The 27,278-nt window shown below is 34.8% G+C and overlaps 1 protein-coding gene across 1 annotated transcript in view; it reads right to left on the reverse strand.

Moving 5' to 3' along the window:
- The window catches only part of col15a1a (collagen, type XV, alpha 1a), a 76,086-nt gene extending 57,851 nt beyond the window's left edge, over positions 1–18,235 (reverse strand). Inside the window, exons 1-3 of the mRNA XM_073830535.1 lie at positions 18,153–18,235; positions 12,176–12,256; positions 10,163–10,253 (exon numbers count right to left, since the gene is read on the reverse strand). Coding sequence (XP_073686636.1) covers positions 10,163–10,253; positions 12,176–12,256; positions 18,153–18,235 — 255 coding nt within the window. The remainder of the gene's footprint in view (positions 1–10,162; positions 10,254–12,175; positions 12,257–18,152) is intronic.
- Positions 18,236–27,278: the final 9,043 nt, after the last annotated feature.

The raw sequence follows: 27,278 nt of genomic DNA on the forward strand, positions 1-27,278 counted from the left end.
TGAATATATTTTTAGACAAAGATCGTCTTAATGATTACCAGTTAGGTTTATGATAATTATAGCAACAGTTTTTCAATAACGAAAAGAATATGTAAAATTATGGTATTTTGGTATTTGTTTTACATTTGTTGCCATGACATGGTTAGATTCATATGATATTTTCAAATATTTTTATGGTGGTTGTCCAACTTTGGGTAATCATCACGTTTATAATGAAACCATTATATTTAAAAACATGTTAAAACATATATAAAAATATAATTTGTTGGTACTACTGTAAATCTATATTAAATAATTATAGGATCTCCTTCAGTACTTTCAGAATCTTCTCTTTTAAAAATTATTTTATTTCTGTATTTTAAAATGTTTTATAATAACATTTTAATAGCAGTAGTATGTTTATTTATTCTTGTATATATCAAAACAAGCAGAAAATAGTACAAACTTTGCTTTACGTGATTGTTTTGAACAAGTAGGCTAATTTATAGACATTATCTACAAACAAATGCATTATTTTTGCTGGTGAGCCTTTTAAACCGTGATTGTGATACATGTGATACATGATTTTATGGATAACTTGTTATTTTTCGTGTGAATCAGGTCAGATTTGATCAAGAACGATGCACTGTGCTTTAATCCAGCGTAAGCGGCGCAGCAAAAAAAGACTCGGCGCCAAAACGATCGCAGCACTGACGCTTCTGCTCTGCTCCTGCTACGCTTTGCAGCGCAGTCCCTGCGTGCGGTGCTCTAATCTGTTAACGGAAAAATACGCGCTGCTTACGCGCTGCTTACGCGCTGCTTACGCCCTGCTTACGCGTGCAGAAACCGTTTGTCCGCGCTGCCTTCGCCACAGTTCTGACCTAAAGGAGGATGCACGCTGCTGGAGTTATATAGAAATACACTGTTTTAATAATTTTAATGTAATTATTTCAATTGTAGCGGCTTGTTTCTTAGGATTAATCTCCATACTAATCTGCCCTCAGACCCAGAGGATTTAAGATGATCAGATCAAAACTGTTATTTTTGACTCTGAGCTTGGAATATTATTTGGATTGAAAGTTTGATTTTACAGAAAATGTAGGCCTAAATAGTATCAGAAATAAATAAGAAAAATTACACACGTTTGATCGTGTTATGATGATGATGATGATTTCGTTCTGTTTAAAAAATGAAAAATAAATGCAAGTGCAAATTAGTCACAATAACGTTTCTTTGCCTCGTATATGAATCGCAACACTGCACTTCTCGGGTCCGCGGCACCAGCGCGATCCCTTACATTGTGATTACAGAGGAAAGAAATATAAAAGTCTGCTTTATTTTATGTACTTCCACAATAACAACAAAACGTTACAAATTGCCTTTGTAAAAATACAGGGTGCGCTCTGGCAATTTATGTCTCTATGCAGCTTGAAAGGTCTACTTCAATAAAAGAATCGGAAAAAAAATTGTGTTTATTTAATTCGTATAACTCCAACAAGAGGTAGTGTACAGTCTTAAGTACAAATTTCGAGGCTTGATTCTGCTAAAGATAAAATTTAATAATGTATAATAAATTATTTATCATTTGTATATAATCATACTAATTATCAAGGCCGCCCAGGCATGTAAAATTAATATTCAAGCAATAAGCTCATGTATTTTACCCACGAACAAAAATACGAAAAATCGAGCTTTTTGCTTTTCCGTTTCTCAAACAAAATAAAATAATAATAATAGGCCACTCAAATTTTTATTATGCTTATTATTATTATTAGGTGTATTATTATTTTATTATAAAATCTTATTTAAGATAATCAAAACTATTAAATCTGAATAATCGACTTGATTTAACAGCAAATCGAAATGCGAGCAGAAATAAATAGAATTCATAATAAAAAATATAATAATAGGCCTAATAATAATAATAATAATAATAATAGCTTTATTATTATTATTATTATTATTATTATTATTATTTTGTTTTGTTTGATAAAAGGAAAAACAAAATTAAGCTAGATTTTTTTTTTTTTTTAATTGTATTTTTTTTGTATTTGTATTTATTCTGGATGATGCGATAGACAGTAAAGACAGGTTGAGTTGAAAAGTGGCTTTTCATTGCCGCCCACATAATTATTAAAGCTCTCTTTTTACCCACGGACAAAAATACTAAAACTGATTTTTTTTTTCATTAATTTTGTTCATTTTTGAAACAGAACGAAATTATTATTATCATAATACAATCAAACCGTTTGTCATTTCTCTTTTATTTCTTTATGATCGTATTTCAATTTTCTGTAAAATCGAACTTTCATCCAAATAATATTCCAAGCTCAGAGTCGATTATTCAGAAATAACAGTTTTGATCTGATCATCTTAAATCCTCTGGGTCTGAGGGCAGATTGGAGATTAATCCTAATAAACATGCCGCTACAATTGAAACCATTACATTAAAATTATTAAAACAGTGTATTTCTATATAACTCCAGAAACGTGCATCCTCCTTTATGTCCTGTTATATTCCCTATAACAGGAATATCAGATCGTTTTTATGACAAATGTCCTTATTACAAGAAGAAGATGTAGTTTTTACGAGAAAAGATGTCGTTTTTACGAGAAAAGATGTCGTTATAATCACATAGCTGAGTGTGGAAAAAAACTATGTGTGTGGCAGCAATGCGTCACCGTATCAATCTGCCAAAACATTTCCCTCAGACTTTAACTTCACGTCTCGAGCTAATGAATGAAAGTTAATTAAACCGGCGCATTATTTTCAGCACTCCCCCCGCTTTATTTGGGAGCCAATAGAAACTTTGTTGTTACATTACGTCAATCCGTCAAAGCACTATAAAAACGCTAACCTAACGTTACTAGGCTAGAATCCACAATGGATAAATATTTAAAAAGGTCAAGTATTGATAATCCCAAATTGGTGCATTGTCATTGTATTTTATATCTGAGCACTATACGTATCCTTAGCAAACATCTTTTGCACTATTTTCATTGTGTTCCAATGTTTCTGCAGTGTTAATTGTTAAACGTGGTAAACATACTCTCTTTTTTTATTGCCTGTTACTGCATTGGTGCATTGTCATTGTATTTTATATTTTAGCACTATATTATCCTTATTATCCTTATCAAAAATCCTTTTGAAATTCACTGTGTTCCACTGTGTGGCTGCAGGGTTAATTTTTAATTGTCCCCCACCCCACCTCAAACACACACCAGTTAAACATATATTTTCATAACACATGAAGTCATTCCAAAAAAGTTTGATTCTCTCTGTTTATTGCCTGTTATTGCATCAGTGCATTTTCATTGCATTTTAGGACTATACCTATAAAAGCCTTTTGCACTATTTACATTGTGTTCCACTGTGTTCTTGCAGTTCATTTTTACTTGCTTAACCCTTTCCCATCGTTCTCTCTCTCTCTCACACGTGATTTAGCTATTACATTTGTGTTGCGGTTATGAGGGGGTCCTTGGAATTTTTTCTGCCCTATGAGGGGTCCCTATCTCCAGATAGTTTGAGAACCCCTGGCCTAGAGGACTGATGCCAAATCCAGCTCCAGCGTCAACAGATACACTCACTAACGAGCCTCGTAATCGACATATATGAGATTGGACACAGCTTGACTCATAAATGTGGTTCAGATGGTCAGACACTATCAGTGGACTCAACATCTGCATCTGGTTTAATAAAAACAAGATTCCTGTCAAAGTCAGGATCTCAGGATTAGTCAGAATTATAGCTGCAGTTACAATTATTCATCAAATTGTGCAATGGATTATAAACTGGATGCAAGGCATAAATAATGCATTGAATACTAATTTAATGCATTACCTACAGTATATGCACTGTAAGAAACTTTCACCAGATTCAACTTAAAAACCTAAGTTCAGCAGCTGCCTTAAGTTTTTAAGTTAAATCATCTTAAAACTACAAGTCATTTGAACTTACTACAATCAAAATTAGTTGATTTAACTTCTTAGTTTAAATTACTTAAGTTGAAACTGATGAAAACTTTTTACAGTGTGGATGTAACGATATTATTAATATTGTGACATAGCGATAGCAAAACTGTCTCAATATTATCATGGTCATGCAATGATATGAAACGTTTTGGGCCATTATGCTTTGACACGGTATCTGTCAAATAAACTAAAACCGATATGGTTTAATCCCTTCATCAAGCATTTCAAAGCAAAGTGTGCACTTCGTTCAGGCGATGAGCTCGAGATCCGGTGTTTTCTGTGCCTCCGAACGGCTCAGTTCACAGTAAATGAATGCAGTGAACTGGTTTATTGCATGTGTTGTGAGTTTAGCACATATAGTGCCTTGCAGTCTGGGTCCAAAATGCAGATAAGAAATATATTTAATAATAAAACAATAAACAAACACAAACCAAAGGCCAACACGGCACAACACGACTTGAAACAATACAAAATAAACAGAACTGAAAACACGATCAAAGATCCAGGAACCAGGAGCCAGAAACACAGAGACAGACATACGAAGAAAATGCAGACAGGAAGAATAGTGGGCAATGAGAGTTCTTATAGTCCATATGATTGTGAACAGGTGTGAGCTTGTTGAGTGTTAATGACAACAAGACAGGTGTAAACGATCAGGGAAGTGCAGTGCAAGGGAAAGAGCAACTGCGACCTCAGGTGGCTGAGGGAAACCCCACAGTCCAGATCATGACAGACAGAGATGGAGAGAAAAAAAAAAAAAAGTCTTTCAAAGATCCAATAAGGAAATGGTGAGTCAGGATCATCAACTTCATCTTTGTGATGCTTATTTAGAAAACACTAATAAATCATTAAAATATCGCCTTACTATTTCCCCCCCAAACATTCATGGTAATTACTTTTGCCGGTGCTTTGCGGCAAGCTTTAGCCTATTACATGCACTTGAATGTGGAACTCTTTCAGCTGCGCTGAAGGCGTATCGTGAGATATTTATATCATGACATTTCTAATTATATACAAAGGTTTTCAAGTAAAGTGTTACCAATGTTTATTTACATCTTTATATGCATTAAAGCATGCATAGCTTTGAGTTTGGAGACTCCATCAGTGAATATGTTCACATGCTTACAATAATAATAACCTAATAACCGAAGTCTAATAACCTGATATGAGTCAGCAGGCCAGTATTTTGTTGTGCATGAAAACACACTAACAGCTAATAATCGGTTATCGTTTATGTCCACGTGCACATTTGGCAGTTCATGAATTCCCCACAGATGCCCAATAATCAGATTTCAGCAGTCTGTTGTGCAACTGGTGGAAACACTGAGCGATCATGAAGACATTTGGGAGCAATGTGTATTTATTGCACTTTGACGAAACGGAGCAGAGACGTTGACTTCAGACCAGATGAAGACCGGACAATCAAAGTCTTCTGGATGAGGGCTGAAGGTTTGAGTTACAGACTCTCAGTGTGTTGAGGTCAAGTGTAATGTCAGCATGAGGAACAAGAGGCACATTATTGCATTTCTGTTCCATGGAATGGACCAAAGGTTAAAGCGCTGTCTGTGGGCAGATGAGTTCATTACGTTACCGCAGAGTTAGGAATTTTAATAGAAATGCACACCATCAGGAACTCTGTCTGAGGATGAAAGGTTGCAGATTTCACATCATGTTCAGATGGTTGTGCATGTTTGTCACGTTGACCTGCAGAAAACTGACTTCTGTTAATACATCTCTGCTCTATTGACAATGGACAATCAATCTTTTTATGGCAGTAACTATTCCAAACAATCCAATGTAGGGCTGTGCAATCAATCGAAATTCAGTTTTTTTTATTTCAATTTCGGCTTCAAATGATTATGACTCAATAATCGACATAAAATGATTATTGCTACCGATTCCGCCCACTTTGTGTGCTCTCGCTCCTCTATAAAAGCCCAATTTCACATGCAAATCAGTAAAATCATGTAACCTGACTTGCAGAACGGGTCGTGCTTGATTTATTAATGTTTATTTGATGTGGTGTTTTTAAAAGCATGGAAGAGAATTAGCGCTGTTCTGTGTATGCGCTCAGAGACGGAGCAGAACACGGACAGTGAAGTCCATTTAGCTTAAGATGCGCACCTAAACAGACAAATACATGCAAATATATGTTAAAATGCGGCGTTTGTGATTATTAGTGTAAAACTTCCTCAGTTACAGTGCCTTGCGAAATTATTCATACCCCTTCATTTTTTTCACGTTTTGTTATGTTGCTGCATTATGTTAAACTACTTTAAATTACTTTTTTCCCACATCAATCTACACTCCCTACTCCATAATGGCAAAGCAAAAAATAGGTTTTTAACATTTGAAAAAATTTGTACATTTGTAAAATTTGCAAATCTGGTTTTTGCTTTGTCGTTATTATGGTGTATGGAGTGTAAATTTGACAAATGCATTAAAAATAAAAGACTGAAATAAGTAGATTGCATAAGTATTCATCCCCTTAACTCAGTCCATAGTTGAAGCAGCTTTACAGCCTCAAGTGTTTTTGGGTCTGATGTGAGCATCTTTGCACATCTGCATTTGGCAATTATCTGCCATTCTTTGCCTCACCTTTTCACCTCTCCATCTCTGTCAGCTTGGACATTTTCTAGAGTCCTAGTTGTTCCAATGGTCTTCCATTATGGAGAATGCTTCTGTCAACCTTCAATGCAGCAGATTTGTTTCTGAACTCTTCTCTAGATCATCGCCTTAACACAAGTCTGTCACTGAGCTCTACAGGCAGTTATCTTGGTTTTTGCTCTGATCTGCATTTTCAGCTGTTAGACCTTTTCTGAGAGGTGTGTGTCTTTCTAAATCAGACTCATTCAAATCAATCTGCCACAGTTTAACTCCACTCCAAGTGTAGGAACATCTAGAAGCAGGGCTGCCAACTTTTGAGTTCAGCTTGGAGTGAGAATTCCCACAGCAGTGTCTTTAGGGGGGTCCGGGGGCATGCTCCCCCGTAAGAAAATTTTGAACATTTTACAGTTAAATTCATCTATCTGGTGCACTTTGAGAGTTCACAATTCAGAGCTCCAATACAGTTTCAGTGTGAAAACTAAACAAAGAAAAAAGCTGGTGAATTGACTTGATCTTGAGGTTTAAAGGGGACTTAATCCTCTTATTAGTTGTGATATAGTGTCTCTATCTAAATTAGAATAAAAAATAATTTGAAAAAAGAATAATGATAATAATAATAATAATAATTTTATAATATTATTCCAACGACAGTAATATTGGAAAACAATTCTGTAAAGTAAATAAAAATGAGTATTTCACCAGTATGTTATTTTATCTTATTCTACAGTAGGGGAATTACAATACTTTAGTTGTAATTTCTACACTTACAAGCACGGCCTAAAACTTTTTGCCATATCTGCCATTTTATTCATGATACAAGCGAAATTTTTTGGTGATTTGAGTGAATTTACCAGCCATAAATATTTTTTTTTTCTGGCAATGAAATGTTTTTGCAGTTAAAAAAATATTAATAAATTGAAAATTAGAACTAAACACTGCATTTTAAATCATGAAACAAAACACACGTTCGCATGAGCATTTTTTTTAATTAAAATTTGGTCTGACTTCAGCATTGTGAAATTATTTGTTATTTTTAAATATATTTATTAAAATGTCATACTGTGTTTTTATTATAAAATGATGTAAAATAACTGTTGCAGTGCTGCAAAACTATTTACTTTTCTTGTGGTAAAAAGTTATGTGCAGTAAAAGAATTCCTAGATTTAGTCATTATAAATAATTGCAACTGCATTTAAAAAATTTGTATATATTTTGACACGAAAATTCAAATATTTTTCTGTAGTCTGCTGTTCTGAGAAATTATATTTTATAAATTAATCCATTCATGAGGGATTTATCACTCCCGAAATTCTGCTTCTTGTACCGGGTATACAGCTGTTGGCAGGACGAAAAACAAAACTTTTATTCAAATTCTAAACGGATTATACGTAGCCTTGGAGTGCGCAATAGCCCTCCATTGATAATCACTAAAACGTGTCGCTTCAGTTAATCGCAAAAGTCCTTTTATTATCAATGAACCGCTTATTTACAGTGAGAGTCCACAAGTGCAATCTGGCGTTTAGAGGTGAGTGAATTCAGAACGCAACGGCCAATCACAGGCGTTCTAGATCAACATAAATGTCTGTGATTGGCTACATTGCTCAGCGCTACGAAAACACGTTGTCTTTTGGCGATTTCCAGAGCACAACCACAAATACGCACTGGAGCTTTTGCCAAATCTGTTTAGCCAATATCTTATTATTACAGTTTTAACTGAGGGTGCTTTTGACTGCGTGAGAAAATGGATGTGTGGTAGTGTTGGGCGATATGCTCAATTTTCATATCGTCCTATCGTCAGCATCTGAGATCGCCGATACACGATACTATCGTGCTAATTTATTTAATAATATGCAAATATGTCAATATGTAATAAATTCCTTATTCGTTTTGTAAGGGTAGTGCATGTGACTTGTGACACAGTTGTGCGTGTACAGAGCGCTGACGGTTTTCTGTTTCCTTTCGGTTTCATTCTCTGCTATCTTCAGTGAGTGGTAAATGTGCGTGCCTGAATGTAAATGAATGTATCTTTCTGTACCCGTCATATTACGATAATGCTACCGCTATATGTCTGATCTTTGTCATCAGTTCATGTTGTAGTTCAGTTCATATAGAATGTGGAGAAGCGATGTGCGTGTAATTCACGTGCATATGTTTAGCGCCATTTTATCGCATCGTAATTCTAGTTAACGCATAGATACTGAGGTGAATGTTTTGTTTACTATATACAGACAGATTCTGATATATCGTATTTATTTCAGCCTAAACCACATTTTACTACCTCTGTTATCCTAATGACTGTCTACACTTAAGTCTACACTTAATCTATGTACACTGTATGTAATCTCTTACCCATTTTCACTGCACACATCTGTGGCGCTATCTACTCTATGCTTGTGTTTATACCGCGGCAAGTTTCTGAGGCATCCTAGAGCCGACTCTCTGCGCTGCATCGCTAAAGTTAGGTGCCTTTTTGACGGATAATGATAATAATCGCCTTACTATCGTCAAAGGCATCAGCAACAGGCGATATCTTTGACTATCGTCGATACACGATACTATCGTCTATCGGCACAACCCTAATGTGTGGCGTGAGAGCGTGTGAAAAGTGTCAACTGCGTGAGTCTCACGCTGAATGCGTGAGAGTTGGCAGCCCTGCTAGAAGCAATATGATGCTCCTGAGATACATTTACAGTGTCCCAGAAAAGGGTATGAATACTTATGCAACGGGATCTTTTCAGTTTTTTATTTTTAATGAATTTGCACAAATGTTAAAAACCTATTTTTTGCTTTGCCATTATGGAGTAGGGAGTGTAGATTGGAAAAAGTAATTTAAAGTAGTTTAACATAAGGCAGCAACATAAAATGTGAAAAAAATGAAGGGTATGAATAATTTTGCAAGGCACTGTATGTCTGAAATGACAGTTGAGAATGAAAACATGTGTAACAGTATATTGGATCCGTGCAGCTCTTAAAGCGGCCACAAGTAATATTCCTTCTGCCGTCTCTGTGCTTAATGTTCACCAAACAACAAAAGACAAAATCACTCACTGCTCTTAACAGAGACACTTTTGTAGTTTTTATAAGAAACAAAGCATGATTAATTCTTACAGTAAAGACTATGCTGTTTTATTTTACATTCAATTAATTCCATTCAAAAAAAAGTTTTATCTGTATCCTTTTTTTCTATTGTATTGCTATCTTTAAATTAGTCAATCATATAAAGTTCCAGACCCACTCATAATCGTGTTAAATAATCGTGATTACAATATTGACTAATATACAATCGTGATTATGATTTTTACCGTAATCCATCAGCCCTAATCCAATAATTCTGAAATGCTAGAAGAATCTGCGTCTGTCCATCTCTGTGCAGTGACTCTGGATCTCTCTTTGACATTATTCTCGATCTTCACATGGAAACCGCTGCTGCTATTAAAACACTAGACTCATTATGTGTGGTTAAAGCTCAGGGTGCGTTTGGGAATCTCCGTCCATCTGTCAAGGTTGCTAAGCCTGACTTGCGTAATACATTTAATGTTAACGGTAAATATTTTTCAGTTTGAGGTCCACTGATATATGATCCAGGAATCCCAGAGAGCCAGACCTGCGGCTGATCAGAGAGACCACCACAGATGACCTGAACATGAGAGAAAGCCACGGAAGTGAAAGTCATGAAGTGACCGCTGTGCCGTTTGCTAAACACAGATTCACAAGAGGTTTGAGGAAACAGATCTCAGCTCACATTGAAAAAGTCACATTCTGAGACATAAATTAGTGAACGGCAAAGTTTGTAAACGCAGAACTCCAGCACTGTGCAGCTCCTCATCTTTCTGAGCTCATGGATGAATAAAGAATAAAGGCATCTCAGTGGTGCACAATGAGGTCTTGGCGAATCGACAGACGCAGGGAGGAGTGTTAAACTCGATCTATAGATGCTCCCATGAGCCTCAGGGCTTGCTTCATTCATGAGCTCATACACGAGCAGATCGTAATGAACACCGAATGCTTGACAAAGGATAAATAAATGAGTAGAATGTATTTAATGGAAGAACATTTGTTTTTGGTAAGTCTTGGCCAAACGTACATGTTTATAATGGCTTTAGCAGCGCTGACCTTTGCTTCAGGACAGAGAAAGAAGGCCAAAGCAGCCTTATCAGCAAACAATTATGAGCTCCTGCCACTCCCTCCACAAACACGAAACCAATATCTGCCGTTTACCAACATTTCCCTTCTTCAGCCGCTGCCATCCAGACACAAACAGCGGATTTCCTACAACGCCTTTGATTGCACAGCGCTTTCACTGGAGACTCAGAGATTATCATTACTTCGGCTGATTCAGTGCTTATTATCAGCTTTATATTCTGTACTAGTCAATGTTATGTTGAGGAATCGAAAACACAACTGTTCAAGTGTATTCAGAAATAGAGTAAAAACAAAGCTGAAAAAAGCTGTTTTCTATGTGAATCTATGTTATGTGTCAACTCAACCAGGTCCCTGGCTCAAATTTTTGATTTAGCTTATATTTATTCTGAAGAAAGATAGACATGTATAGTGATGAAGGCCAACATATTAAATGTCAGAGATGAATATTTACTGAGTAATCCACTATTTTATAGAGGGAGGTCAAAATGGCAATTTTCACCTTAGATTCAGAGTCAAGTTTTAGGGGGTGAAAACTTACTTTAGATGGCAGCATCATTATATTATTTTTGCACAGAGATTAGTAGCTCTATTAGTAAAATCTGTTGACTTTAGCAATCTTTGTTGCATTATGTGCCAATGGTGACCTTTCAGAAATGGGGAAACAGCACTTTTCATGTTTTTACTCCAGAGTTTGCATGCCTGTAACTCAAGAAGTATTAAACATATTGTAATGCCCTTTTAGATATTGGGTCTTAACAAACTTTCCTTTTGGTATCTTTATTTTTCATGCCCTATGAGATTCGGTTCCAGAGATATTGGAACTTCAATATGGCTCCAGGAGTAAATCATTAAAGTGCACATATTTTCAGTGGTCAAAAACCAAATGTGGGTCAGTTCTTTCATTTTAAAGAGAAATGTCTGAAGAACTAATAATGTTAAAACTTATCTCTTTCTGTCAAGATGACTGCATTGAACATACCACTCTGAGTGCCAGAAATATTCTTTTTCCAAAGTTTGCATGCCTTTAACTCAAAAAGTATTAAAGATATTGCAATATGATTTTAGATTCTAGTTGTTAATAAACTTTTCATGTGGAAAATTAATTTTCAAGGCTCTACATCATTCAGTCCCTGAGGTATGAGGATCTCAATGAGGCTTAATGTCCGGATTGTTGAATGTTACGTATTTTCAATGGTCGAAAACCAAATGTTGGTCACTTTGTATACAGCTGATACTTGTTTCCCTTATAAATGTCTTTACTGTAACTTCCAATCAATTCAATGCATCCTTGATGAATAAAAACATTAATTTTGTGCCAAAAACTAATTCTTACTGATCCCAAGTGTTTGAACAATTTCATGCTATACTTAATTTAGCTTGACAGCTGAATTAACCAATAGCCTACAAGCCTTAAAGAGACACTGATCTTTGTTTCTATCTTAGCTGTGGTTTTGTTAGTCAGTATTAAACTCACAGAATCTCATCTGAATGATCGGTGGCCTGAATGTGTACTTTGGCATCTGAGTCACACTGAGCTACAGATTTCAGCATCAGGCTAAAACACAAACACACACACATCTTTCATTCCAGCAGCAGCACATAAACAAGCAGAGCCGCATATCTGTGGTTTTATATTTTCCAGCGAGGAGCTCAATGAAGCTCCAGTCAGCCTCCAATCTCAATCAACTATCACCAAATCACATTAGTCAGAGATCAGACCTCAGTATTTCATCACATGTGTTTACTGACCTCTTCTTCATCACTACTGGAACATTCATCTGACGCTTATTAACAGAAAACCAACAGTAAAAGCATGGAAAATTAAAACCTGTTCAAAGACGTCAGTCAAACGATGATGTACCCGATATACTAGCCTTAAATACTGCACTTTGAAATATTTAGGTCCTCAGAAAATGACCAAAAAAGCAAACGCTAAGAGTTTGTGGTCTGTGTGAGTACACTACAAAACCACCAATCACACCATCGTCCTCCAGCGTTACAGACACTAATGCTCTCAAAGACTTTAGAAACTCAGAGACTGGAAAAACAAAATAACAGCATTTTCCTAAACTTTCCTTCTTTGTTCAGAACCAATAAAATGAAGAATAAAAATCGGGAATCACTGGCACTATTCACTCATTTATTAAAACATAAATTATTTTTACATTAAATAAATGTATCTTATTAAATAAATGTAATAATATATTATAAAATGTAATAATTATTTATTATTTATTAATAGATAGTAAAATATTTGCCAAATTTCTGTGCATTTTTAATTTATGGGAAAGAGCAGTTTTTTTTTTTAAATAATGTCATTTTAAATTAATATGCAATCCTGGACCACAAAACCAGTTATAAGGGTCCATTTTTTTTATTGAGATTTATACACCATCTGAAAGCTAAATAAATAAGCTCCATTTATTTCCAACATCCACTGGTTTATGGTTTGTTAGGATATGACAATATGTGGCTGAGATACAGCTATACAACTATAAAATCTGCAATCTGAGGGTGCAAAAAAATCTAAATATTGAGAAAATCACTTTTAAAGTTGTCCAAATGAAGTTCTTAGCAATGCATATTACAAATCAAAAATTACGTTTTGATATATTAATGGTAGGACATTTACTAAATATCTTCATGGAACATGATCTTTGCTTAATATCCTTATGATTTTTGGCATAAAATAAAAATCTGTTGTTGGCTATAGCTACTAATATAGACTGGTTTTGTGGTCCAGGGCATTGTGGACATTGTGTTTGTTCTGATTATGATGATTATTTAGTGTTCTGAATCAACAGTGCCGACGGAAATTAACGGAGTTTTCCTTCTAGAAGCACAAATGTGACTCAGACTTTGGGAAACAGTGGACGCCACATGAAATGTCACCGCTGACGTCTCTCTGGAATAATCTCATGGTTTGTGTTCATTCATGTCAGATCACACACTGAGTCTAATTGATGCCGTCGTGAGTAATGAGCGGCTTTAATTGAGGAAACGTGGGTCGTCCAGAGATCATCTCAACACAAACACGTCAGTGTGAAAGACAGACAGGAAGTAGCACAGGTGTGTCGCACGCGCTAACTGCGGTCAGCAGAGGAGCATCATGGGAATGCTAGGTTTATTCACAAACATTCACGCCAGACTCCCGTCTGCTTTTCTCAAACACTTTCAAACACAGTTTACACTGGAAACATTTCACCAGAACATGTGGTTTATTCTGAGATATACTTGACTTCAAATGCTTTCTATTAATATTGTTTTAGAAGGGGGCTTCTAATGTTTTGCTCCCGAAGCCATGTTTAAATTTCAATATCTCTGAAACCAAATCTCATAGACCATTAAAAATAAAGATGCCAAAAGGGAAAGTTTGTTAAGACCCAATATCTAAAAGGGCATTAAGATATCTTTAAGATTTCTTGAGTTACAGGCATGCAAACTATGGAGAAAAAACTTGAAAAGTGCTGTTTCCCCATTTTTGAATGATCACCATTGGCTCATAATGCAACAAAGATTGCTAAAGTCAACAGATTTTAATATTGTTTTAACTGCTATTGAATGCAAAACTGGTACATTTTATAATTCATTACTGAAATTTGTTTTTACGTTTACCTGTTTAATCAATTATTTTGTGGAGAATACTGTATAATATCACAATGTGTTCTGTGGGGAAGCCTGTTTCCATCATGGACTGAAGAAATAAACAGTAATTGTGGCTTCATCTCATATTTCTGACCTTTTTTTATTTAAAAAAAAAAATTAAAAAGAAATTGTGACTTTTAATTTTGAGATTAAATTTCACACTTGGGTCATTCCATGTCAAATAAACTGAATTTAAAAATGTTTTGATTTTACTAATATTTATTCTGAAGAAAGATCAACAGTTCTAATTACAACATTTTTTCTTTTTCAGACATTGTTCAAAAATTAAAATAAGTATCAGCTGTATACAAACTGACCCACATTTGGTTTTTGACCACTGAAAATGTGCATTTTAATGATTTACTCCTGGAGCCATAATCTCTGGAACTGAATCTCATAGGGCATTAAAAATAAAGATGCCAAAAGGAAAGTTTGTTAAGACCCAATATCTAAAAGGGCATTCAAATATCTTTAATACTTCTTGAGTTACAGGCATGCAAACTTTGGAGAAAAACTTGAAATGTGCTGTTTCCCCATTTTTGAAAGGTCACCATTGGCACATAATGCAACAAAGATTGCTAAAGTCAACAGATTTTACTAATAGAGCTACCAATCTCTGTGCAAAAATAAGATAACGATGCTGCCATCTTTCTAAAGTCATTTTTACCCCGCTGTAACTCGACTCTGAATCTAAGGTAAAAATTGCCATTTTGACCTCCCTCTATAAAATAGTGGATTACTCTGTAAATATTCATCTCTGACATTTAATATGTTGGCTTTCATCACTATACATCTTTCTTCAGAATAAATATTAGCTAAATCAAAAATTTGAGCCAGGGACCTGGTTGAGTTGACACAGAATGACCCAATTGTGTTTTTTTTTTTTTTTTTTTTTTTTTGCAATTCTGAGAAAAGAAGCTAAAAATTTTGACAAATAAGTAAAATCTCTGAAGTATCAGATATGAAATCAGAATTGTCAAAAACGTCAGTTTTGTAATAATTGTGAGATAAAAAGTCACAATTACACTCTTAAAAATAAAGTGCTTTAAGAGGTTCTTCACAACGATGCCATAGAAGAAACATTTTTGGTTCCACAAAGAACCATTCAGTCAAAGGTTCTTTAAAAAACATCTCTTTCTTACCTTTTTATAATCTGAAGAACCTGCTTTCGCCACAAAGAACCTTTGTGAAATAGAAAGGTTCTTGAGATGTTAAAGGTTCTTTATGGAACCATTTAGACAAAAAAGGTTCTTCTATGGCATCGTGAAGCACCTTTATTTTTAAAAGTGTACCTTTTTTATTTTTTATTCTGTGGTAGAAATGGACCTCCATAGTCCTGCTATTGGGGCATGTTGTCACAGAAGGTGTGTTTAATTAAATGCAACAAATTTTCCACTAATGAAATGAAAATGTTGAAATACATTTTGAGATATAAAGATATATTTGTGTGTCTCCCCTAATAACTGGAATCATTCATGAATCTCTTCTGCTCATCCATGAGGAGCCGTACAGTATTTACATCAGTTCAGCTTTACATCAACACAGCGATGGCTGATGGCCAGCACTCACACAGCGATCACAGAAACCAGAAACACCACCGCCAACGCAACTAAACTATTGCGGAACCTCTCAATGCAGATTTTTGAGAAACGTGTTGCTTTCTTTGACTTTGTCTTTATCATAGATGCATAAATGTTTCATGTTCATTTGCAAAAGCATGCAAACTTCAAAATAAATAGACACGCATGGTGCCCTGACTAAATACAGCATTAATCTCTGTATTACAGCGACTTAATAAAACAAAGTCTTTTTTAACACAGGAAGATTGAGATTCTGTGTGTGTTAATTATGACTGAAGATGATTGATCATATTTGGCAGAAAATCCTCTTTTTTAGCAATACTTCAGCTGTTCTGACCCTTTACTAAAACGACCAAGCATCTCTGGAGTCTGATTGAGTTTCCTCCAAGTTTCTGATGAATTGGTCGCCGGCTGCGTACAGAGACAAAGCAAAAACACAGAAGACAACGGGCCCATATCAGCCACTGAGAAACACAAACACTACAGATGCCGTGGAGCTGAAGGGAGCGTGTTTATGATGGCACACGACGAGCTGCCGACGGAGAGAGAGATCAGGAACGGCCTACTAGCACACATCTGCTCCTCTGTTCATTATGTGCATCTGTCACCACTCCCTTCATCCCTCCACTGAGATCTGATTATACCTGAGCCAGCAGTACTGCACTGATACCAGCTCCATCTGAGAGAAGATGTGTGACTCCAACACTCAGGTGAGGACTGACAATCATATTTAATGGCATCTGCTCATCATGACTGCATTTATTTGATAAAAAATACAGTAAAAATTATGAAATATTATTATAATGTAAAACAGCTGTTTTCTATGTGAATATCTGTTAAACTGTAATTTATTACTGTGATGCGCAGCTGCATTTTCAGCATCATTACTGCAGTCTTCAGAGTCACATGATCCTTCAGAAATCATTCTAATATTCTGATTTGTTGCTCAACAAACATTTCTGATTATTATCAACGTTAAAAACACCTGTGCTACCCAATATTTTCGTGGAAACTGTCATAGATTTTATTTTTCAGGATTATTAAACAGGAAGGTAAACACTCAGAAGAATCCTGAAACTATTTATTTATTTGTACTGTCACTTTTGATCAATTTCCTCCATCGAATCTGTCCTAACGTTCTGTACAAATCCAGCATAACCCCTACCTCAGTAGAAAAAATATTAAAAAGAATATGGTCACCAGTGTTGGGGAAAGTTACTTTTAAAAGTAATGCGTTACAATATTGAGTTACTCCCTAAAAAAGGAACTAATTCCGTTACTTAGTTACTTTTTATGGAAAGTAATGCGTTACGTTACTTTTGCGTTACTTTTTAAATCTGGGCAGGGCTGGCTTGTTTGTTTTTAATATAAAAAGTATTTTTTGTCAAATGTAGAGAAAAGCAAAACTCTGTCTGTACAGTAGACCGCAGAAGAACAAATGACAACTCTTCAGCGATAAAAAAAGGAAACAAATGTTAGATTATTTTGAGTCATTTCTACTTATTAGTATGGATGAATTGGATCATCGAAGGTTAATTAAATGAGATTAAATACATAAACTATATTTGTATTATTTCACATATTTAATTATTGCAGGTTTGCATGAATTTGACTGTTTTTATTCATTTTGAAGAACACTGTATCTGTTTTTTAGTGAGTGAGATGAATTAATGCATGTTCACATTTATTCTAGAACTAAAGGAACATCTTACTCACAATTTCTCTCAACATGGGGACAGGAGAGCTTTTAATCAATAAATGGGGGGAAAGTAACTCAGATATTTTCTTGTCAATTAAAAAGTAATGCATTACTTTACTAGTTACTTGGAAAAACTAATATTATTACATTATTAGATAACGTGTGTTACTTGTAATGCGTTACCTCCAACACTGCTGGTCAAACCATGTTTTTTGGACATGTAACATAGTAATATCGGCAACGCCAGTAAAGAACCTCTATTTTTAAGAGTGTATTCTTTGACAAATTAAAACTAAAGGTTCTTTATTGGGATCTATAATTTCATGAAAAACCTTAAACATCCATGGAATATTTCCATTGCAATATTAGGTTCCTTAGGTTCTTTCAAGAACTGACCACTGAAAGATTGAACTGGAAAGGCTAAAATGTTTTTTCTATGAAATACAGATTTATTTTAAGAGCAGATCTCTGTAGTCTCTCTCTGTTTGATGTTTGTCCTGTATTTCTGGGCCGGATCTCTCTCGCACGTGTTCGCAGCAGACAGACGCTCCTCGAGAAGCACATTCTTGCCTTCGATCCAGTTCTCCAGGAACAGGAGCAGCTTCTCCATCCTACAGACCAGCGTTTCACAGGCCCACTGCTGCCTGGATTAAACCGTAACATGAGCTTTCACACAGGAAAGCTGAAAAGGGAAGATAAATACATGAGCGTTTTCATCTCAGTGTCTGCGGGGTCTGGAGGGAGATCAGGTGACGGTAGATACCAGCAGAACATGCTCTCAGTCCTATATCTGATTCTCTAATCAGACACTGAACTCAGCTCTGACAGCTACAAACACTCATGCCATCACAAACACTACCTCTCTCGTCTAGAAAGAGAATTTTAGACGAGTTATGGACCTCTAGACCAAAAGAACTGAGACTTACAGATTTGAGAATTTCATACTGCAAAAAATGCTTTTCTTACTTAGATTTTTTGTCTTGTTTCCAGGCAAAATATCTAAAAAGGATTTTCTAGACAAGTAAAAATTATTTTCAGAAAAAACAAGTCAAAATGGACAAGCAAAATCATCTGCCAATGAGGTAAGCATAAGTAATCTTGTTTTCTGTTTGAAATATTTTTTTTTGTTCTTACCCCATTGGCAGATTATTTTGCTTGTTCTAAGCAAAAACTCACTTCATTTTGAAAACAAGAAAAAACATTTTACTCGTCTACAAAATCCTTCTTGATTTAAGAATTTTTAGATAATTTAGCTGGAAACAAGACAAAAAAAATCTAAGTAAGAAAAGCATTTTTTGCAGTGCAGATGCTGCGGCACCAAGTCTTATTGTTCATTATTCATCTAAATGTAACTTTTTTTAAAGAAATTAATACCTTTATTCATCAAGGATACATTAAATTGATCAAAAGTGACAGTAAAGACATGTATGATGTTCCAAAAGATTTCTATTTTAAATAAATGCTGTTCTTTTGAACTTTCTATTCATCTGTAAATCCTGAAAATGCATGGCAGTTTTCACCAAAATATTGAGCAGCAGCTGCAGCACAACTGTTTTCAACACTAGTAATAATTAGAATGTTTCTCAAGCAGCAAATCAGTATATTAGAATGATTTCTGAAGGATCATGTGACACTGAAGACTGCAGTAATGATGCTGAAAATGCAGATTTGATCACAGAAATAAATTACAGTTTAACAGATATTCACATAGAAAACTGCTAATTTTTCACAGTTCTACCATATTTTACTGCACCTATAAATGCAGGCTTAGGAGATAACATTTGATTTTCATATGAATTAAATAAATTGCATGCATGTGTTTCTGCAAGGTTAGTACTGAATGATAATATTGGCTAATAAAGATGCTTTTATTAAATAAATACAGCATCAGTTTCCTCCCAGGTCAGTAGTACATGCAGGATTGTGGACAGAGAGATTCAGAAAGCCAAACCAAACGGAGTTCATTTCTGACTTGTCATTTTCATTGGCAAAGAAACCATGGAAAATCCAAGGAAAGCTGAGGTTTCTGCCATGTAAGGTCAGAGAGTGCTGTGATCCTCATACAGACAGATCAATAAAAGACTGACAGACGACGTTAAACTGAGAGTCTCATCTCATGGACTGGTCTGTATTCTCTGTTTGCTGGTAAACATCAGCTTTGTTTAAGCAGCTGTGAGTTCACAAAGTGCTGAGAAATAATAGCCGCACGTAAACCCCTCGACCGGCGACGGGCCGTTCCCAAAAGCCACGATTTCAGACCAAAGCCTTTAAGCCTCAGTGTGAAGCTTTCCAAAGGAACAAGAGGAAAGTGAAACTGAAAAGAATAATGGAAGGAAAATGGGAAGTGCCTGGATCTTACGCAACACCACTGTAGGAATCACAGCTTTCAGGAAACTTTCTGCCTCTTGGGAAAACTCATTCCATAACATGCATGTAAAAGTAAACTCAGCAATACTGTCCTCAAACACTCTGTGTGAAAACTGGCAGGAATCCTAAAAATAAAACTTTTTATATTCCTTTCAAAGGGGAAAGCGTTACATTTTTAAGTTGTCAGTCATGAATGAGACGGGAATCATCATCTGGCACTGAAGCGTCATTCTTTAGGATGTTCTTTAAGGAGTCATGTCCTCTCACATAAATCTGCCTGCTGTTACCAAACCACAAACGGGTTACTATCCCTCACGGAGAGGACCAGACACACTTATGTCTGCGTGATTATGATTCAGATGATAAAACGCCACAGATACTCTGGGAGATCCTCGTCCTCTCCGCTGCAGAGCCAACATAAACACGCCATATAACACTACTATACTCATTAAACACGAATTCATAAAGCCACGGCTCTATAATAACAATCCACAGTAGAAATCAAGGCTTTATCTAATATGGCAATAAATAAAATAATATTTAAACAATGCTTTTAAAACTCACATAACGACTGTTTAAAGAAGCCATCATAAAGAAACAAATGATTCGCATGATCTTTACTTCTACAAGCAGTAGGCATAATAATGTTATACAAATATATAATATTAGTTTTTCCAAGTAACTAGTAAAGTAACGCTTTACTTTTTAATTGACAAGAAAATATCTGGGTTACTTTTTCAAATCAGTAATGTCAGTTACTTTCCTCCATTTATTGATTAAAAGCTCTCCTGTCCTCATGTTGAGAGAAATTGTGAGTAAGATGTTCCTTTAGTTCTAGAATAAATGTGAACATGCATTAATTCATCTCACTCACTAAAAAACAGATCCAGTGTTCCTCAAAATGAATAAAAACAGTCAAATTCAACACAAACCTGCAATAATTAAATATGTTAAATAATTCAAATATCCTTTATGTATTTAATCGCATTTTATTAACCTTCGATGATCCAATTCATCCATACTAATAAACAGAAATGACTCAAGATAATCTAACATTTGTTTTTGTTTGTTATCACTGAAGAGTTGACATTTGTTCTTCTGTGGTCTACTGTACAGACGGAGATTTACTTTTCTCTTGGTATAAAAAGGCTTTTCCATTTGCCAAAAATAGAACTTTTTATATTAAAAACAAACAAACAAGCCCTGCCCAGATTTAAAAAGTAACGCAAAAGTAACATAACGCATTACTTTCCATAAAAACTACTGTAACTAAGGTACGTTATTAGTTACTTTTTTAGGGAGTAACTCCATATTGTAACGCATTACTTTTAAAAGTACCTTTCCCCAACACTGTATTCCAGTACGAGGGAGGTCTCTGTCTGATGTCAGGAATGAGCTGCAGCACTGAGGAACACTTAGAGGAACATCAACACTCCATCATGGAGCCACTTAAACATCTGCTAAATCTGTGAGGCTCACACACACACACGAGTACGAGCATATTCAAACATTTAGGAAGGGTCCCTGAGGAGCAATAAGTTAAAGCGCAGGGTTTGATTGAGTATCTGAGTGAGTAGGGTGGGTTACTCAAGAGATTCTCAATCACAAACAGCTTTTGTGAGGCTCATTTTCCACATCACTGAACCTGTGCTCCTCCGCTTTCACTCCATCCAGCGACTCGAGCGCAGATGATCGGCTTCAAACATCTCAAGTTCACAGGCCGCATCTGGACTTTAATGCGTTTCCACATTAGAGCTACAGTAAGTGGACTGACGGATGTGAGCACATGTTTACAGGACTCTGAGAACATTTCAGCAGTTAAAGCATGACCTGCTCCACCAAACGACAGTCCATCCTGTGCACATCCAGCTTTAGGGGCATTTCATTCATTCAGCACTCAAACAGTAATAATATATCAAATATATCTAATTATTCATGAGCTCATTAACACCTGCTGGTCTCATAATTGCAGGCGTGGAGCTACAGTAGCGTTTGGCTGCCAGCGGCGGCTCATGAATCCGTATGTTCAGTGTTTAATGGCAAACACTGCTGTTTGATGTTGTGTTTGAACTCCACATGTGCATCCACACATAAATCAGACAATCCAGCCATATAAACTAAACCTGAGGTTTTACAAATGATCTGGAAAGCATTCTGACATCTTCATGGCAGTCCTACGACTTATATATATATGACTTATGAGCCTTTACAGCACAAACACTTCAGGAAAAATACAGCTGGAACGTTCATAGGACATTTTTCATTAGGTTTTCATAGGGGACAGTTCCTGGTTTTGCACCCTGAGATTTCCAGGAAACTATTTTGCTTAAAAATGCTGGATCTGCACAGATTGAGCATCTTGAAATGAAAAGCAACTCTAGTTTGCAACTCTCAGACGGTTAAATCTGGAGTTCAGCTGTTTGAGTTATAGTGGACCACCTGGTTTGACCAGCCCAAAACTCTAAAACAAGCATCTAAAACCCTGTGAAACCATCAAGTTAGCCAGCCTGACTCTTTTAAGGAGTGAGAGATCTTCTGTAAGATTTCAAATCATACTCATAGCAAAAGTTCACTAATCACAGCACGCACAAAAACCAGCTCAAGCTGAATCCCTGCTGCGGCTCTTCTCTCGTTCCTCTGATTATCCTCTCAAGCTTTCTCCAAGATTGCACTGCTACCTTTGATTCCTTTAACACTCCTTATACTTACTGAACAGCAACACTAAAATTTGGAGGCACACAGTCACCCACTGAAGCTGCCAAAGCAACATACAAAGACATTATTAAAACAGGAATAGTTTATCAAAATTGAGAAGTCTGTCATCATTTACTCACCAACTTAATTGTTTTAGTTTTAGTTTTGCATTTAAGACATGATATACTTTTAAAATAATGTAAGTAAATGAGGACTGAAACATTCAAACTTCAAAAAGGACATGAAAGCAGCATATAATGTTAGTTAGGGATGTGCAATAAAGAGAAAAAATGATATCTCAATATTTTTTTTAACTTTGTTGGTAATGATAATTAGACTATATTTTGCTGAGCCTGTTATTGTGCTGGTATTTTTGCAGCTTTAGGGTTAGGGTTAGGACTGTTTTTGGTTTTTGTAGTTCTTCATATTCTGTGGTTTTGCAGTTATTAGTTTGCAGCAATAACAGAAATTAACTTATGGGCATTTTTACCTTTATAAGGCCTAACCTAATTTAAACTATGCATTAGCTTTTGTATCAAATTCTTCAATTTAATACATAAATTTAAATAAAAAGACACTATAAAATAAATCAGTATCAACAAAATTTGTATGATTTCAATGCAGAGGTGGCACAGAATCTGCATCTGAAGTGACATTAAGATGCATTTACACAGGTTGTTTAATGCAGGATATAAATGCATTTACAAATGCATAAATAATGTTTTGATGTTTTAAAAACAAATAGTTGAATACTGATATTCAAAATGATTTGGGGGAAAATATACTTTAAATAAACAGTACCGTTCAAAAGTTTGGGGTCAGTACATTTTTATTGTTTCTCACCAAGGATGTATTAAGTTAATAGGGTTGGGTATCGTTTGAATTTTATCGATTTCGATTCCGATTCCGATTCCACTTATCGATTCCGATTCTTTTCGATTCCAATTTAGTAAAAAAAACAACAACAAACACAAAAGTCAAACATTAATATATCAAACATGTTTATTTTCAGTGCTAGCTTGCAACATATTATTTTATTACAGGGGTTCTCTAAACTCACAATTCCAACTTTTGTTCTCAGAATTACAAGTTTGTGTCTCGCAATTCTGACTTTTTCTCACAATTGCTGAATATAAACTCACAATTCTGACTTTTTTCTCGCAATTGCTGAATATAAACTCACAATTCTGACTTTTTTCTCGCAATTGCAGGATATAAATTCACAATTCTGACTTTTTTTATAACTCACAACTGTGGAATATAAACTTGTCATTCTGACTGTTTGCTCAGAATTGCAAGTTTGTATCTCGCAATTCTGACTTTTTCTCACAATTGCATTTCTGACTTTATTTCTTGCAATTGGGAGTTATAAAGTCATAATTGCTTTTTTTATATCAGGGCCCCCTTCTTCACGGGTCAATTTTGCAAGGCCCCCCTATGCCTGACATTTCCTCTAAAGGTGTTTATTTTTGAACCTTTTTTATTAACCTAAACATTTGTTTTGCCTTTTTATTTTTCTCCTTATAAAAAAATTCAAACAAACTTTAAATTAAAGCTATACTTTTGAATTTATAAGAAAACCCTCTGCTCCAACTTTTTAACATGAATATACATATACAGATTTAAAGCACCTGAATTATTTAATTCAGACATTCTTCACAACTTCAGAGTACTCTTTCTTAAGTGACTGAATATCTACTGTTTGTATTTATTTTAAAATGAACATATAAATGAAAAACTACAGTAAATACATTGTAAATCTGTTGATTCTGGTGCTCATATGTGCATAAACACCACTGACCCTTACAAGAGCAACCTCTATGGGTAAGCATTCATTATAAAAAACTAACAGGAGATTCATTTTGAAAACTATGCAAATATTTTGAAATTTCACGCAAAAGTACTATGGATCAGAGCCCCGAAATCATGAATAGTTTGTGAATCAACAGCGGACTTATGCGTGCCTAATGTACGCTACTATTACTCTGGTCATCTTTGCCTTTACATTAGCGGGAGGGTTTGTTTCATGCAGCCAAGAGATGAAGTAGATACCTGTCTTCCCGCGGGGGTATAAGTTATTTTATGTGGGCTTTTGCAGGACGAAATAACATATATTCCTTTTGGAGCGGGCGGGCGCAGGACTAAAATCCGTCCCTTGCAGATCTCTAAGATGAAGTTTGCGTGCAGCGGTAGCTTTGTCTTCGGTTTTTACAAAGCGTAGCCACACTTTTAAACGCTTACCGCGATCCATCTTATCAACTGATGTTTACATTACCACATAAGGTCCTGGCAGATTGCACGCGCGGAAGGTCCTGGCAGATCGCTAGATGAAAAAATGCACCCTGGAATCGAAACGAGGAATCGAAATTTAAATTTTATAACAAGTATCCGATTCTTTATCTTAAGTATCCGATTCCAGAATCGGAATCGATTTTCGATTCCCAACCCTATAAGTTAATAATTAAAAATTTATTAAAAGTTAATAATAAATAATTTACATTGTTATAAAATATTTATATTTTGAATAAACACTGTACTTTTTAAACTTGTTATTCATGAAAGAATCCTGAAAAAAAAAATCACAGGTTCCAAAAAATATTTGTCAGCACAACTGTTGATATTATCCGACGTTGATCATTCTAATAATAAATCAGCATATTAGAATGATTTCTGAAGGATCATGTGACACTTAAGACTGGAGTAACAGCTGATAAAAATTCAGCTTTTCATCACAGTTTTAAAGTTTTAAATTTAAAGTAAGTTAAAATAAAAAACATTATTTTATATTGTAAAAATTTTTACTGTTTTTTCCTGTATTTTTAATCAAATAAATGCAGCCTTGATGAGCAGAAGAGACTTCTTTAAAGCCTATTACAAGTCTTACTGACCCCAAACTTTTGAACGGTAGTGTAAATCTAAAATCACTGCAAGAGTGAGTCATTGAGTCATTCATTCAAACGATTCGTTCAAACAACTGATTCAGAAACGAAACACAGTCCTGTTGATATTTGGAGAAAAATAACTCTTTGTGTGATATTAACTATATCAGATGATATAAATATATAAGTCATAAGGGGGCATATTTTTGTGATATACTCGATAACGTCAAATCGCATACTGTTTAAACAACAATTGCAATATTTTCATACACATTATATATTGCACACCCCTACTGTAAGTAGCATAAAAGTGGCTCATGTGACTTGTGCACTTTAAGTTTTCTAAACTCAAATATAAGACATTATTTCAGATTGATATCATTATATTAACTGATAATGTCTTCTCCAGTGAACAGCTGCAACCGAATCAGTGAATCAGTAAATTATTGAATCAGTAAATTATTGAATCAGTAAATCATTGAATCAGTAAATTATTGAATCAGTAAATCATTGAATCAGTGAATCAGTAAATTATTGAATCAGTAAATCATTGAATCAGTGAATCAGTAAATTATTGAAACAGTAAATAATTGAATCAGTAAATCATTGAATCAGTAAATTATTGAATCGGTAAATCATTGAATCAGTGAATCTGTGAATCAGTAAATCATTGAATCAGTGAATCAGTAAATTATTGAAACAGTAAATCATTGAATCAGTGAATCAGTAAATTATTGAATCAGTAAATTATTGAATCAGTAAATCATTGAATCAGTAAATTATTGAATCAGTAAATCATTGAATCAGTGAATCAGTAAATTATTGAATCAGTAAATCATTGAATCAGTGAATCAGTAAATTATTGAAACAGTAAATAATTGAATCAGTAAATCATTGAATCAGTAAATTATTGAATCGGTAAATCATTGAATCAGTGAATCTGTGAATCAGTAAATCATTGAATCAGTGAATCAGTAAATTATTGAAACAGTAAATCATTGAATCAGTGAATCAGTAAATTATTGAATCAGTAAATAATTTAATCAGTAAATCATTGAATCAGTGAATCAGTAAATTATTGAATCAGTAAATCATTGAATCAGCGAATCAGTAAATTATTGAAACAGTAAATAATTGAATCATTAAATCATTGAATCAGTGAATCAGTAAATTATTGAATCAGTAAATCATTGAATCAGTGAATTGGTGAATCAGTAAATCATTGAATCAGTGAATCAGTAAATTATTGAAACAGTAAATCATTGAATCAGTGAATCAGTAAATTATTGAATCAGTAAATAATTTAATCAGTAAATCATTGAATCAGTGAATCAGTGAATCAGTAAATTATTGAATCAGTAAATCATTGAATCAGTGAATCAGTGAATCAGTAAATTATTGAATCAGTAAATAATTTAATCAGTAAATCAGTGAATCAGTAAATTATTGAATCAGTGAATTAATAAATCAGTGAGTTGAACTGGAGAACTAGATCAGCTTGATTCATGAACAAATCATTCAGACCTTGTGAATTGAATCAACAGATCATCAGACTTCAAAAAAGATTTGCTCACAAATCATTGCTTTGCTTATGAAATCTCAGAAACACACTCTCTTCTCACTGGGTTGTTTTTGTTCTGTTTCTCACATAAAAAGCATCATATGAATTCAGAAGACATGCAATGAGCTGCACAACCACTTTATGGTGCTTTC

The sequence above is a fragment of the Garra rufa genome, chromosome 24 (assembly GCF_049309525.1).
Source record: "Garra rufa chromosome 24, GarRuf1.0, whole genome shotgun sequence".
Lineage (NCBI taxonomy): Eukaryota > Metazoa > Chordata > Actinopteri > Cypriniformes > Cyprinidae > Garra > Garra rufa.